General features: G+C 39.7%; 1 protein-coding gene across 1 annotated transcript in view; it reads right to left on the reverse strand.

The window, feature by feature from the left end:
* LOC124284458 (serine palmitoyltransferase 2-like) overlaps positions 1 to 7,491 on the reverse strand; it is a 38,108-nt gene extending 30,617 nt beyond the window's left edge. Inside the window, exons 1-2 of the mRNA XM_046720538.1 lie at positions 7,342 to 7,491; positions 2,697 to 2,867 (exon numbers count right to left, since the gene is read on the reverse strand). Coding sequence (XP_046576494.1) covers positions 2,697 to 2,867; positions 7,342 to 7,485 — 315 coding nt within the window. The 5' untranslated portion in view covers positions 7,486 to 7,491. The remainder of the gene's footprint in view (positions 1 to 2,696; positions 2,868 to 7,341) is intronic.
* Positions 7,492 to 16,719: the final 9,228 nt, after the last annotated feature.

Consider the following 16,719-nt stretch of genomic DNA (forward strand, 5'->3'; position numbering starts at 1 on the left):
GATGTATAATAGGGGTGGCCACTTTCTGAGTGTGGTGCAGTTACGAGGGACCAATTTGTCCTGATGTATAATAGGGGTGGCCACTTTCTGAGTGTGGTGCAGTTACATGGGACCAAGTTGTTCTGATGTATAATAGGGGTGGCCACTTTCTGAGTGTGGTGCAGTTACGAGGGACCAATTTGTCCTGATGTATAATAGGGGTGGCCACTTTCTGAGTGTGGTGCAGTTACATGGGACCAAGTTGTCCTCATGTATAATAGGGGTGGCCACTTTCTGAGTGTGGTGCAGTTACATGGGACCAAGTTGTTCTGATGTATAATAGGGGTGGCCACTTTCTGAGTGTGGTGCAGTTACGAGGGACCAATTTGTCCTGATGTATAATAGGGGTGGCCACTTTCTGAGTGTGGTGCAGTTACATGGGACCAAGTTGTCCTGATGTATAATAGGGGTGGCCACTTTCTGAGTGTGGTGCAGTTACATGGGACCAAGTTGTCCTGATGTATAATAGGGGTGGCCACTTTCTGAGTGTGGTGCAGTTACGAGGGACCAATTTGTCCTGATGTATAATAGGGGTGGCCACTTTCTGAGTGTGGTGCAGTTACGAGGGACCAATTTGTCCTGATGTATAATAGGGGTGGCCACTTTCTGAGTGTGGAGCAGTTACATGGGACCAAGTTGTTCTGATGTATAATGGGGGTGGCCACTTTCTGAGTGTGGTGCAGTTACATGGGACCAAGTTGTCCTGATGTATAATAGGGGTGGCCACTTTCTCAGTGTGGTGCAGTTACATGGGACCAAGTTGTTCTGATGTATAATAGGGGTGGCCACTTTCTGAGTGTGGTGCAGTTACGAGGGACCAATTTGTCCTGATGTATAATAGGGGTGGCCACTTTCTGAGTGTGGTGCAGTTACATGGGACCAAGTTGTTCTGATGTATAATAGGGGTGGCCACTTTCTGAGTGTGGTGCAGTTACGAGGGACCAATTTGTCCTGATGTATAATAGGGGTGGCCACTTTCTGAGTGTGGTGCAGTTACATGGGACCAAGTTGTTCTGATGTATAATAGGGGTGGCCACTTTCTGAGTGTGGTGCAGTTACGAGGGACCAATTTGTCCTGATGTATAATAGGGGTGGCCACTTTCTCAGTGTGGTGCAGTTACATGGGACCAAGTTGTTCTGATGTATAATAGGGGTGGCCACTTTCTGAGTGTGGTGCAGTTACTTAGGACCAATTTGTCCTGATGTATAATAGGGGTGGCCACTTTCTCAGTGTGGTGCAGTTACATGGGACCAAGTTGTTCTGATGTATAATAGGGTGGCCACTTCTGAGTGTGGTGCAGTTACATGGGACCAAGTTGTCCTCATGTATAATAGGGTGGCCACTTTCTGAGTGTGGTGCAGTTACATGGGACCAAGTTGTTCTGATGTATAATAGGGGTGGCCACTTCTGAGTGTGGTGCAGTTACGAGGACCAATTTGTCCTGATGTATAATAGGGTGGCCACTTTCTGAGTGTGGTGCAGTTACGAGGGACCAAGTTGTCCTGATGTATAATAGGGGTGGCCACTTTCTAAGTGTGGTGCAGTTACGAGGGACCAATTTGTCCTGATGTATAATAGGGGTGGCCACTTTCTGAGTGTGGTGCAGTTACGAGGGACCAATTTGTCCTGATGTATAATAGGGGTGGCCACTTTCTGAGTGTGGTGCAGTTACGAGGGACCAATTTGTCCTGATGTATAATAGGGGTGGCCACTTTCTGAGTGTGGTGCAGTTATGAGGGACCAATTTGTCCTGATGTATAATAGGGGTGGCCAGATTCTTTGTATGGTGGTTACGAGGGACCAAGTTATCCTGATGTATAATAGGGGTGGCCGCCTTCTGAGTGTGGAGCAGTTACAAGGGACCAAGTTGTCCTGATGTATAATAGGGGTGGCCAGATTCTTTGTATGGTGCAGTTACGAGGGACCAATTTGTCCTGATGTATGATATGAGAAGCCACTTTCTGAGTATGGAGCAGTAACGAGGGACCAATTTGTCCTGATGTATAATAGGGGTGGCCAGATTCTTTGTATGGTGCAGTTACAAGGGACCAATTTGTCCTGATGTATAATAGGGGTGGCCAGATTCTTTGTATGGTGCAGTTACGAGGGACCAATTTGTCCTGATGTATAATAGGGGTGGCCAGATTCTTTGTATGGTGCAGTTATGAGGGACCAATTTGTCCTGATGTATAATAGGGGTGGCCTGATTCTTCGTATGGTGGTTACAAGGGACCAATTTGTCCTGATGTATAATAGGGGTGGCCAGATTCTTTGTATGGTGGTTACGAGGGACCAATTTGTCCTGATGTATAATAGGGGTGGCCAGATTCTTTGTATGGTGCAGTTACAAGGGACCAATTTGTCCTGATGTATAATAGGGGTGGCCAGATTCTTTGTATGGTGCAGTTACGAGGGACCAATTTGTCCTGATGTATAATAGGGGTGGCCTGATTCTGTGTATGGTGCAGTTACGAGGAACCAAATTGTCCTGATGAATAATAGCGGTGGCCTGATTCTGTGTATGGTGCAGTTATACATTGACCAATTTGTCCTGAAGTATAATGGGGGTGGCCAGCTTATGATTATGGTGCAGTTACAAGGGACCAAACTGTCAACTGAAATAGAAGGTGTGTTGTAAAGGTTCACTGTGTTGTACCTCATGTCCTGGTTCATTGGCCGCTCTCTTCTCCCATTTTATGTACACTCGGTAATATTCCTTGATGTGACCAATCACCACAAGGATGCCAAAAGCCAGATAGGTGATAATGGCCACCACAAGAGGTGTCTCTTCAAAAGACTCGTAAAAATCATCTTTCCAGCTGTCTCCCTGAAAAATAAATTTCAAATGATGGTTAACTGATGTTTCATTTACATAGAATTATTGACAAGAAATGGCTTTAATGTCATCATATTGATTCAGTAAAGATAATTATGCTGATTTGAATGACTGGAGTGACTGTGTTAGTTCGTTGGGTTTTACGCCACAATATCCCAGTAATACAACAGCAGGGGACACCAGAAATGGGCTTCAAACATTGAATAGAACCTGGGCCTTTGGCATGACAAGCAAATGAAGTAACGACTGGGCTACCCAACCGACCCCTGAATGACAGGAGGACAATATTAGATTTAATCATGTAATAATGTAAACCCTTTATAAAAACATGAGACACTTATTGACCAATTAACACTTACCGTACCTCAACGTACAGGTTTTCATGCTAATTTTCTGTAGATGCTGAATATGTTATTCCATAGAATCAACAGATATTCTCACCTTGGTTGAAGCAGTCTTACCCATTGTATCATATTCGTCTTTGTAGGATTTTTTACTATAGTTAGAATATGTTATGTCTTCTGAGATCAAAACTATTAAAAATTTGACACTTAAAACTCTGCAGCTTGCAAAGGGCATTTTTATTTTCAGCAACATATATATTTCAACTTTAAATATACAAGAGTGAGATTCCACTTCTCATCTGAAATCTAGCATAATGTTATATTTGACCACTTCCTAAATGGCATTGCATATTCAAAGCTGCCGTGCCAATTCACACTGATCAGAAGGGTACCTGAAGTCCGTGGTCTAGACTACCAGTTGCCTGACTTCCATTTTTTGTGAAAGCTGCAGTGGCTGAGCGGATGAGACGGACGACTTTGTGTGCTGACAATTAGGGGACTGACTCTGAGGGTGTGGGTTTGAATCATTGATGAGACTCAACCCAACAAAAGTACTAGAAACTGTCCTTTACTGGGTAAGTGGAATGCCAAATACAGCATATGTAAAATGGCATAGCGTATTCATCTGAAATTATTCTGCAATCTAATCTGTGACCAGAGCGTAACAGTACAGTTAACAAGCTTCAGTGGCAGAGGGAAGTGATGCCATTTGATTGTCAAGGTTAAAGATGCAAATCTGTTGGTTGTTATTTCATTAAACTCCTATAGCATGTCATATCTGATATCTCTTGTGGCAGTCACTTTTGGATAATACCAGTATGTACCACATGAGTGAGTGAGTATGGTTTTACGCCGCTTTAAGCAATATTCCAGCAATATCACTGCGGGGTACACCAGAAATGGGCTTCACACATTGTGCCCATGTGGGGAATCGAACCCGGGTCTTCTGCATGACGAGCCAACGCTTTAACCACTGGGCTACACCACCACCACTGTACCACATGAATACTGTGACGTTTGCACTGTATGTGATCATGGTTATCATGATATTTCTGGACATATTTTCAAGCCATTTGCTATCTTAGGCACGTGAAAGTTCAGTGATATTTCTACAGTAGAATTTTGTGAATAACCTAATAACATTAGCTGCAGTTAAACACTGTCATGTCAAAAGTGAAAATCCCTACAAAAATAATTTGCATCATCTGATGTGCAACACAACTGCAAAATGATGACTTTCAGGGTTTGATTTAGTGCTGTGTTTCTTGCATTGGTGCAACCCAATATCACAAAGTGCAACCTAGGTATGAGTCTTAACTTGCACAAGGTGCATGTCAATTTTTTAGAAATAAATCAACAATAAATATAACATTATAAGCATAAATATGTCAGCTAATTTTTATTCTAAACTTTGAATAGCTATGGCACTGAAATATTGCTATTCATATACATGCTTCGGCTATGACAGCTCTTGTAAACAGGGATCAGCTGTGCCTCTGTGTTGATATGGTTTCATGGTACTACATCACGGAAATAGGTTTATGTGCACCGAAACCTCTGACGTTTTAACACACTACGTTCCAACTGGAATTTGGTTGGTGCAACTAGGTTTTTATCTTAGGTTGCACCTAGTGCAAGTAGGTTAACCTCTCTTAAATCGAACACTGACTTTACAACTTAATACAAGGATTACACAGGGACTAAGCTTTTACTTTAACACAAGACTTGGTGTAAATTCAACACATCTTGACTCTACAGTGTTTGTCTGTCTTTGAGACGGCCTATTTATTATTATTTAACCATATTATTTTATGCATTACCATGTTTACCCTCACTCTCGTTTGGGAAAAATGAAACACTGCTGCAGTTCTATTTTGTTGAGAGGTTAAAACATAGAAAATGTGAAACAATAATCATGTTTTCATGATATGGACTACAGTTCATGTCAGGAAATTGAGATTAAGTGAGTCAAGCAATATTACAGCAGTATCATGGCAGGGGGCACCAGGAATGGGTTTCATACTGTAATGCCAAACAGGGGAAGGTATACTATTTGATGCTCAGAGTCAGAGTCACTAAAATATGTACCCTCGTGCATGCGAACGTATAAGTGTAGAATTTGATATCCTAACTGATAATCTGGTAACACAAATTTGTTTACAAACATGTCTAAATTCTGCCCCCTAATTTGCATTACACTACCGAGTTGGCGTGTTACTCCAAGAAAATATATTGCTGATTAAGATAATTAAACTTGTGGTATGTAAACTATTGTGTTCAGTTTAATTCGCTTGTATAAGACTTCTGCGCTTCGCGTCTAGATCATAGAAAACGTCAGCCATCTTTACTATACAATGTACTTGTTCCTGATTGGTCAGTTCCTGGGAAGACCGCCCTTTTACCTCTCTGACCCGGCATTCCATGCATATATAATTAACTAGCTGACGTTTACTAATGGCTAGACTTGGCATTGGTTTCTGAACCCGCGAAACTTCCCCTTTCCATATCTCCGAAACTTTTGAAACAGCAACATGAAACTTTGTGGAAAAACGTACAAGATTCATTTCAACAACAATAATAATTTATTAATACAGTAACACATCAACAAATATACACTTAAACAGACACTTAGAACATTACTCTACATCGGTACATGCTGATCGTGACGTCCTACAGTACAGTAACAACTAACTGATAACCCAAATTAGAAATTCACCAAATTCATTATTAATAATTCTTATAAGTCCTGGTTAACATTTACAAATTACTTCTATAAAATATACTAAGTCCTGGTGAATGTTCTGCCATCTTCACCTCCTAACTTTGCTTTGATCTGGTGGAGAGATGCTTAGCTGCTTAAAGCTTCCAAAAAAAGCAGATTTCCCTTTTATCCTTAATTACAATGACGTTACAATCGAATTGCACCCGCTGCAGTGACGTGACCATGCAAGAGATTCGTAAACAAAGATGGCAGCGCCCATAAAACAACCTGTCATCCATACGCTGTTTAACAACTCTAACAACTATAGGGCTTACGCACATATTTTATTCTGACGGTAAGGTAATAAACGTATTCTCTATATACTTGAGAAATAGTTTAATGATGTACAATCGCTTCCTAATGTCATAATCTAACCTAGTACTCCACTGGAAGTATGATGGACATTCAATTTGACAGTTACGTGCAGAATGACCAGTACGTTTTAGAATAAGCTAATGATACCCTATGCCGCTTCAATACAATGTACCAATGTCAAGATTGTTTGGTTGTTGTGTAATGCTGGACTCAGCAATATTTCAGCTATATGGCACCCAATGTCAGAAAGCAAACAGGTGTGACAATTCTTTTAAATTGTAGACAAAAGCATGTGTATTTCATTATGAGGGGATCTTTATTGATTGCTGTTATGGGTTTTTATGTAACTTAACAAGAACATGGATGTGAACATTAAATTACAAAAAAGTAATTTGAACCCATGTGGCTTCAATGTGAAGGCAATAACTACATTTAGCGGAAACATTCTCTGAGCACAGCACAACAGAAATTAATATTAAAACAGTCAGATACAATTTCATAAAAAATATCGTTACCATTACGGTAAACATTGACTAAAATCTTTTCAAAATGACACAAAACAAATGGGTGACACCTGGTTGGTGGGCTGTAGGTCACCACAGAACATACAAGTATGACTCATTAAGTTAAATATGGATCCAAATTAAAACAATTAATATCTATTAAAACAATCAGTATCTCTAGGTTCGATTATTTACAAATCAAAATATATAACAGACATTTTTCACCAGACGAAAGGTCTGATCGAGAACTGAATCGAAATTTGGGCTACCTGTTGTTTATTGGAGACGCTAACACTATCATTCTAATTCTGTGTTTGTTGTGGCCATTCTAAAATTTGCAATGAATGACGAGAGGAATATGGTCACAGAGAATCTACCGTACATTTTATACAAACGGCTACGAAATTAAAAACATAACATTCAATCATTACTTTAGGGAAAAAATAAGGATATAAAACAAATCCACATGCATTCACCTGATAGCCTAAAAACCAAACGTAATTTGTATTGTCTGCAATCTGCTACAAATGCATTTTGCTCACCTTCGCATGTTTCCCATTTAGTCTCCCGTTTAGTCCGTTAACCTTGCCATTCTTTTGCTTGATCAACCCATTTCCCCCCATGATGGTGAAAATACTGAAGATGCTGCCCCTCCCTGCCGCTAAACCATACGACGACCTTGTCATAAACGTTACCTTGTTAGTCATTGGGTAGAGCTAACATTTCTAGCCAATCATAGTTGAGATAACAATTGCGATATCATGGCTGACCCGTGATTAAAACGTTACGTGGTAGCCTTGCCAGGGCTCTTATGTATGAAGTTACAGCTATATTTTATGGAGGAAACATTTACGTGAATTTAAATAACAACAAATATAATCACCGTTACATACTATCATTTTGGAATCCCGTCCTTCGTATAATACATCAGGAAACAATTTGTTCGAACTTTTATAAACAAACAAAGCTGCAGTAAGTTTATGCAATGACACGTGATGTATAACGTGAATACATTTATCAGAACGTCACATCATGTTTCATGTCAAGCCGTACATTGTTCTGTTTTAATTGAAAGTGTTAATTGTTTTGTAAGGTCACCAATTAACACTGGCAAATATCAACATATAATTGTCTCGTCTATCAGTGTATTGTTTCTGCTGTCAATAACATACCGGTCAGAAAACCAGAGGCCGTGTTACCGGGTCCTTGCATAAACGCTACCCATCCATCCCTTGATCAGCCGGCGATCATTCTTTGTCTGTTCGGCGAAAGATGTTATGGGAATAAAGGACGAATTTTTTTTAAATGAGAGTGTCAGATATAATTGGAGAACCATTCAACAAAACAAAACAAAAAGTTCTTGTGCCCGGGTGAAAAATAAGGTCAATTCTTGGGAGGCACGGTTCAACTGTTGTCTTTCCACTGGGAGTTCCGGATATGATGTGTCAGGACCACATACAGTATTCCTTGTTTTGGGGAGGCGATCAATGAAGATCAGATATGTACAATAATATGTGCGACCTGACTGCCCGCATTTGCCAACATTGCCAACGTTGGGCCAACGTCCGAGTATGCTATCTGGGTGGTTGGGCACCTGCCCGGAAATATGCTCGCACTACCAACCACAGGTTCCCTGATCCAGACTCGATTATTTACAGGTTGCCGTGGCATACGGTTTATTGGTAGTCAGACAGGTACTGACATCGAAAGGAGAGATCGGTTGCTTGAATAGTGATGACTACGGCAGAATTCAACGACTGTCATACACACGCAAGCTCATAAACATGATAAAGGCTCGTGTCTAATGGATCAGTGGACATGCATTAAAACAACATTAATCCTGAGCGATGGTTATTAGGTGGCATTAATCATTAGAACAATATTCTAGCTAATATCACACTGTAAAACAAAGTACTCCTATATACTCAATAGGTAGAATAGAAGAACTAACATCTGTAATCAAACGTTACGAACACAGGTACGCATTAGCGGTTGCATTGGGGGGGGGGGGGGAGAAAGATGACTAAAGACCATTTTGCATTGGAGTAGCCAAGGAGGGAGTTCGACCCACCCCCTTTGAAAATTCCTGGATCCGCCTTTGGATACGTATTCCCATGCTAAATGTGCTGGACGTTTGATACAAATGGACAATCATTGTGAGGAATTACAGCTTTTTGGAAATCAAACACATCGGGTGACAGCTGACCTCAATTTTTCATTCGTACATCAATTTATATGCACATATATATGTTCTAAACAGATCTTTATATCTTTGAAATCCTAGACTTGTTTACTATGTACAAGAATATGCTATGCTAAACTGCACAGTAGGTAGGTTAGATCAGATATGTTCAATCCAGGTCGAAGGGTTACCAAAGACGTATGTACGTGAACATCAGACTTTAAAATATTCTACGGATTTGAAACTAAGTCTGTCTAAGGCAAACCCGCGAGTCAATATTCAAAGTGACATAACCAATGTCTGTATACCTGACTCACCACTAAGTACATATCGGACAGGGGCGGTGGGATAGCCTAGTGGTTAAAGCGTTCGCTCGTCACCGGAAAGAACCGGGTTCGATTCCTTACATGGGTACAATGTGTGAAGCCCATTTCTGGTGTTCCCCGCCGTGATATTGCTGGAATATTGCTAAAAACGGCGTAAAACTAAACTCACTCACTCACTCACATATCGGACATATGTCGTGTTTTCGTTTTATTTTTGACCGTTACGTTTGTACGCCTTCATTGTCTTAAAAATAGTAGTATTTTCGGGATTCAAACCAGATTTAATATGTATCCACCAATGCGACTTACAACAGTGCTGCAAAACGTCAGACGTGTTTTTTTTTTCGCATGGCTACACACAGATGTAAACCCCGACTGGTCTACGCAGGTCTGCGTAAATCTGTCCAACAATCCCTTCATTCAACTTTGAGTTAAGCTTTTGCTTCATATATGTGACCATTTATCAACTTGGGGACACTTTTATCTCTCGGCTTGAGACAGCGGCACGAGTGTCGATACCAGGCGTTGTCAGCCATAAACATGTCCTTAACTGATAAACGTGACACAATCTTCAGGCCAGGGCCAAACTTTAATTTTTATCGATGCGGTTTCTCAATTGTAGTTTTCCAACGCTCGAAGTGGACATTTTCTTTCAGACTCGCAATTTCATTCACACACGAATTCAAGAGTTGTGGTGAGTGAGTGACATTGAAAGAGCAGAGGTTGGCTCCAATGGACCGCGTCCCGGGAGCCACTGTGAAGAGCCAGTGACAGCGAACCTGGGATATGCATTGAAAAGCATACTAACAGCTGTAACACATGACAGCATTCTGGGAAGGTATATCACAGGACATCACAACATTCTGGGAAGGTGTATCACTGGACATCACAACATTCTGGGAAGGTGTATCACTGGACATCACAACATTCTGGGAAGGTTTATCACAGGACATTACAACATTCTGGGAAGGTGTATCACTGGACATCACAACATTATAGGAAGGTTTATCACAGGACATTACAACATTCTGGGAAGGTGTATCACTGGACATCACAACATTCTGGGAAGGTGTATCACTGGACATCACAACATTCTGGGAAGGTTTATCACTGGACATCACAACATTCTGGGAAGGTTTATCACTGGACATCACAAGTGAGTGAGTTTAGTTTAATGCTGCACTCAGCAATATTCCAGCTGTATGGTGGCGGTCTGTAAATACTTGAGTGTGGACCAGACAATCCAGTGGTCAACAGCATGCACATCAATCTATGCAATTTGGGATACGATGACATGTGTCAACCAAGTCAGCAAGCATGACCACCCGATCCCACTAGTTGCCTCATACGACAAGCATGGGTTACTGAAGATCAATTCTAACCTTGATCTTCACTGGTGTGTATCACAGGACATCACAACATTCTGGGAAGGTTCATCACAAGATATCTCCACATTCTGGGAAGGTGTATCACAGTACCACATTCTATGAAGCTTTATCACAGGACCTCACAACATTTCAGGACGGTCTATTCCTCGAAGGTTTGTCCCAACACATCACGACAATCTGGGAAGGTTTATCACATCACCACCTTCCATGAAGGTTCATCACAGGACATTTCACAATCTAGGAAGGCGTATCGCAGGACATCACAGCACTCTGGGAAGATTTATCCCAACACATCAGCACATTCTGGCACAGTTAATCACATGACATCACAACATTATGGGAAAGCGTTTCACAGGGTATTGCCATATTCCATGGAGGTTTATCACAGGACATCACAACATTCTGGGAAGGCATATCACTGGACATCCATACATTATGGGAAAGTATGTCTCAAGACATCCACACATTGTAGGAAGGTTTATCACAAGTCATCCCAGCAAGCTGGGATTGTGTATCACAGGACATCAACATATTCTGGCAAGGTATATCCAAGGACATCAACACATTCTGGCAAGGTATCTCCAAGGACATCAACACATTCTGGCAAGGTATATCCAAGGACATCACAACATTCTGGACAACATAACATCCATAGAAGGTTTCCAAGTCATGGATGGTTTCTCACAAGACTTCACAACATGTGTAGGAATCACCATATTCTGGGATTCACCATATTCACCATATCACATCATCCTGGAGAGGTTTATTGTAGGACATCATAACACCCTGGGAAGGTTTCCAGGGCATCACAACATTCTGGTATGGCTTAACGCACAATAGCACAGCATTCTGGTGTGGCTTAACGCACAACAGCACAGCATTCTGATGTGGCTTAACGCACAACAGCACAGCATTCTGGTGTGGCTTAACGCACAATAGCACAGCATTCTGGTGTGGCTTAACGCACAACAGCACAGCATTCTGATGTGGCTTAACGCACAACAGCACAGCATTCTGATGTGGCTTAACGCACAACAGCACAGCATTCTGGTGTGGCTTAACGCACAACATTCTGGTGTGGCTTAACGCACAATAGCACAGCATTCTGGTGTGGCTTAACGCACAACAGCACAGCATTCTGGTGTGGCTTAACGCACAACAGCACAGCATTCTGATGTGGCTTCATGCACAACAACACAACATTCTGGTGTGGCTTAACGCACAACAGCACAGCATTCTGATGTGGCTTAACGCACAACAACACAACATTCTGGTATGGCTTAACGCACAACATTCTGTTATGGTTTGTCAGAAGACTTCAGAACATTGCAAGATGGTTCTCATTTGACTTCCATCAGCCTTCTGGTTTCTGTTAGTCACTGTGGCAATCGCTGGACTATCTACATCCAATCCTGATTCAGACAGGTAGGTAGATCTTTCCTATTACAATCATACAAAGATGGCAACATACAGTACTGTTTCAAACTACAGACGTAATACCAGGATAACTCGCTAGTTAGTTGCTACATGGCTGAAAAAATGCTGATGCAATGTTAAAATTTAACTCGCTCCCCGACACTCCTACCATGGAAGTGATTTCAAACTTTTCAAAAATCCTACGTTGTATGTTGAAGAGGAACACTTTTTATGTATAGACAACCTCTTTATTGCAATAGATGCAATGTTTCGGTGTAGATCCTAACACTGTTATCAGGGGAACATTGCATCTATTGAAATAAAGAAGTTGTCTATCCATAAAAAGTGTTCCTTTTCAACATACACCATAGGATACCAGATTTTTAATTCCACTTAAAGAAGTTATGTTGTGTGTTGTCATGGAAACACAGAATTATGCAACATTTATGCTCAAATGCCTTGAAGCTTTGGTGTTCCATTCAGAGTAACAGGAAAGCTCGACAGATGACAGAAGATATCAGTGACACCAAATAAGCAAGGACCTCAAAACAGACAGAATGCAAATTTTATTACTTTCCTGAAATTGTAGGAATTGTAATTGTTAACATATTTTGAAGTCAAACAATATAAAAATATGAATACACGAAACAAGTAAAACACATAGCAGCAGTAAAACAGGAAGTATTCTGACATTTCTGCACAATGGTGAATATTGTGACATGTACTGGGTCAGTCAATAATTAATATTCCTGCATCTCTTACATGTACTATAAATCATGAAATTAATGCGTCACAAATTTAATGCGAGTGCAAGGGTCTAGTCTAAAATGCGTCTCAAAATTAATGCGAGGTCTGGAATCTGTTTTGATGATAAAATGTGACACCCTGAATCTTTGGTGTTGTTCTTTTTCTTTTCACACTTGTTATTTACCAAATAACCTGAATTGAGCTTGTAAAGCAATGAATGGAAATGAGCTGACAATGTTTTGATAACACTGCCATGTTTGATCATGTGATTGCTTGCTACTACTTGTCTTATGACAACATACATAAACGTAATCCGACTTAAAGGACATAAGTCATCTACCAAGGTACAACAAACAATTGGCTGAAGAATGTCTGGTCTGGCTGATGTGCTTGAGTGACTTTAAACAATGACCAGTGATTGTAACCAGTGATAATTATTTGTGGCTTGAGATACCTGTAATGAGGAAGTGACCTGTACTGGTGTAATGTGTAGTGTCAACAGATTTACGTTTTCTGTCTTTTAATAAGTTCTCAAAAGTAGACATGGTCAGACTGAAATGCGTCATTATAATAATGTGAGAAGAGTACAGACGCATTTTTCGCATTAATTTCATGATTTACAGTATACATAATAGTAACAGGAATAAGCCAATGAAAGTCAACAACTTACATTTTATACCTACATATCTAGAACCTCCACAGCTGCTGCGGACAATGGCAACACACAAAATGGAGTCCACCCACTGACTTCATGATAAAATAGCAAACATATTCTTTGACAACAAATGATACAAGTGAAATAAGAAACAGCAACATATTTATGTCAGTGTCTTGCAGACTCTATTTCAGGAGCAACTGAGGGAACATTACAATTTTGTTCCTAGAATATTCTTCGGATTTCTCTAATCATTGCAAGTAAAATGGTAGCCATATATAGTCATAAGTGCCTTGTTGGAGGTTAATTTTTTAATCATGTTACTACAAAGGTGCCTCCTATTTCCCCACTCAACCACATTTGTTTTCTGACAAAATAGGACAGTCTGTTTAATCTAGCCCAACAAATCTAAAGTTTCCCAAATGAAAGACTTTTCAGAAGGTCACATTGTACGTCATCACTATTCAGGCTAGAAGATGTTTTAGTTAAAGTTGCATGTCTGAAGACAAGTATTACTGTGGTATAAGTAGTAGCTTGGTTTAAATTATGAATCTGTAGCATATTTCTCCTATCCCCTTCACGTGTTCTGTATGCTGATCCTAAGTGGTGAGTACAATATTGTCCTCAATGTCCATTCGGTGCCAAGTCATGGGATCTGGCCCCCTGTGTTACTACTTGCACTGCTGTGTCACATGCTTAGACCCCCTTCCCCATACATGTTCATGTGACGTGTAAAATGCAAAACATCTGTACATTCAGCATCAACATTAAACTGTATAAATGTAGGGATTCATATTAAAAATAATCAACATTGGCTTCAGTATTGGAGTGTTTATACATATTGACTTTGATAATACTTTATACATAGGATAATGTTGTAAGCATGAATACATAATGCTTTTCGCTCAGTACATGTTTACTCTCAACATTACAAATGTGTAAACGACTTCAGCTTGTAAATATTATGGGAGCTGCTGCACCATCTGTATAACAAAGACTGTCAACTTGCTGTCATATCGACAAAGTTCAGCAAAAGGTGCTGGAACTGCTATACTTGTGGACATGGTCACAAGCATTCTGTTGTCAGGACGTCCTAACCAAGCATGTGCAAGTCAGTCAGTGCACCACACTGGAATGTTTTGCTCAAGTACAACAACTGGGTCACTATACAATGAAACTTAAACCTTACCATTAAAAAAGAAATATCAAGAGCTGAAAGGTTCCCAAATTTCCTACCTATGTAAAGTGTTCAACATTTACTGGACACTGTTTCAGGAAGTCTGTACATTAAGCTTAACGTTAAAAAAAAATATCAATAGCTATCAATTTATAAATGGACATCTTAATTCTGACTTTTAATCAATTTTGCCAGAATTCAGGTCAGGCTTTTCTTTTTAAAGTGAATTTCAATTTAAATATTTGTTAAAAAGAACAAAATATCAAGTTCCTAATTTCCTGCCTGTTGTAAAGTGTTGAACATTTACTGGGTACTGTTTCAGGAAGTCTGTACCTTAGTTTGTTGGCAATTACTGATCCCACTCCTACCCTGTTAACTTGTGGCTGTATATGTGAGAGAAGGCATAGTTGTCCTTACTGAGGAAATTTAACAACACGTTCAACAGTTTTTCCACTATACTACACCCTGTCAGCTTAATGTGGGGTGAACACCCAGACCAGTGGGGTGATGCTCTGGGCATACTGGGACTGGTGAAACCCATGCCCCCTGGAGCTAGGTAGAGGTATATCTGTGTGTAAAACTATGTTCATGGGGAAATACATAAACAGATATTCCCTACAATAACAAACAAGTACTAAAACAGTTACCAACAACAGACACTGACAGTTGCAAGATCAGATTCAGATTTGTATGTTTTTACCATATTGCTATCTGTAAAAGTCTGTGCCAAAATATTTGAAAGCCAATTGCCCCTAAGTGCTAGATGATTTTCATATCAAGATATAACCCATGGTGAGCAAAGCTTGCACTACACCAATCCTCCCTGACTGCATGATAGTGAAATATTCCTTTATATTCACCCCCAACCAAGTACTTTAAATTAATGCTATGCATACCAACCTGCATTCAATTGTGTTTTTAGTTAATAAGTATATTTGTGTAACTGAAAGTTACCTCCCTATCTGTTCAGCTTCAATGCACCCATCTAACAGAGACTGGTTAATGGCTGTACTTGCAATGTGTCACATTTACAACAACTGAACATGTCATGACATTCTTGTGGCAATCCATTCTTAAGAATCAATATTTTGACAACAGGCATCAGAATTTCACTTTTGTTTCTGTTGAAGATTTTTGCACTGGGAAAGAAAACAGCCATATTTTAGTCAGAAGTCAGAAGGAATACCCCAAACTGTTAAATATGATCTTACAAATTATGCAGCTGCTTGATCAGTCATCTGCATGAATAACTACTTCTGTCTACTTTAGTAAACATGTTAAGGCCAGAACAATTTTATTCCTTGTTTTAAGGATCCGCCAGTCATATTTTTTCAAGAATAATAAAAAAATATAAAAATTATCTTTCCCTTCTCTTATGTTTAGTTGATATAAACAAACCAGAAGAATTAACATGGAAACTCATGTAGACTTTTGCTTTGACTTTTTTTCTTTTTCCTCCTGCCTTTAGGTTTTCTGAAGACAAAAATCTGTAAAACAAGAAATAAAATTGGCCTTGCCTAATCAGATTTTCACAAAAATCAGCAACAAATAACAACAATGACTCTGAATGTACTTTTGATATTATGATAATCACAGAGGGCGCGTGGAAAAAGTGAAATGGACTTTCAGTGTAAGGCAATTGTGAATGAAACATGCAGAATATGTGTAGAAATAAAAACTGCAATAAATCTATATAACAATCGTAAAATAATAACTCTCTCAAGAAATAGGTGATTTCATTATAAACAATATAGCCTCTCAAGTATTTACATAAAACAAATCAAAATACAGACAATTCACACCAGTTTACATACACTACACAAGCACAGCAGTAAACAGTGAAAATCAAAGATCAAACTTTGTGAATCAAAATATAACAATCCTACTTACATTTGTTGCTTGTTCACACATTAGTTAATTGTCAAAACTCCAAAGGCTTATTTACACAACGTTCTGTCATCACTTGTGACTTAATAAACACTGAATAAAAACATACAACTCAGTAGTATTTTCCGGTAGAGAAAACTTA

This window comes from Haliotis rubra, unplaced genomic scaffold (genome assembly GCF_003918875.1).
Source record: "Haliotis rubra isolate DU_JTF1 unplaced genomic scaffold, ASM391887v1 Scf337, whole genome shotgun sequence".
In the NCBI taxonomy this organism is placed as follows: Eukaryota; Metazoa; Mollusca; class Gastropoda; order Lepetellida; family Haliotidae; genus Haliotis; species Haliotis rubra.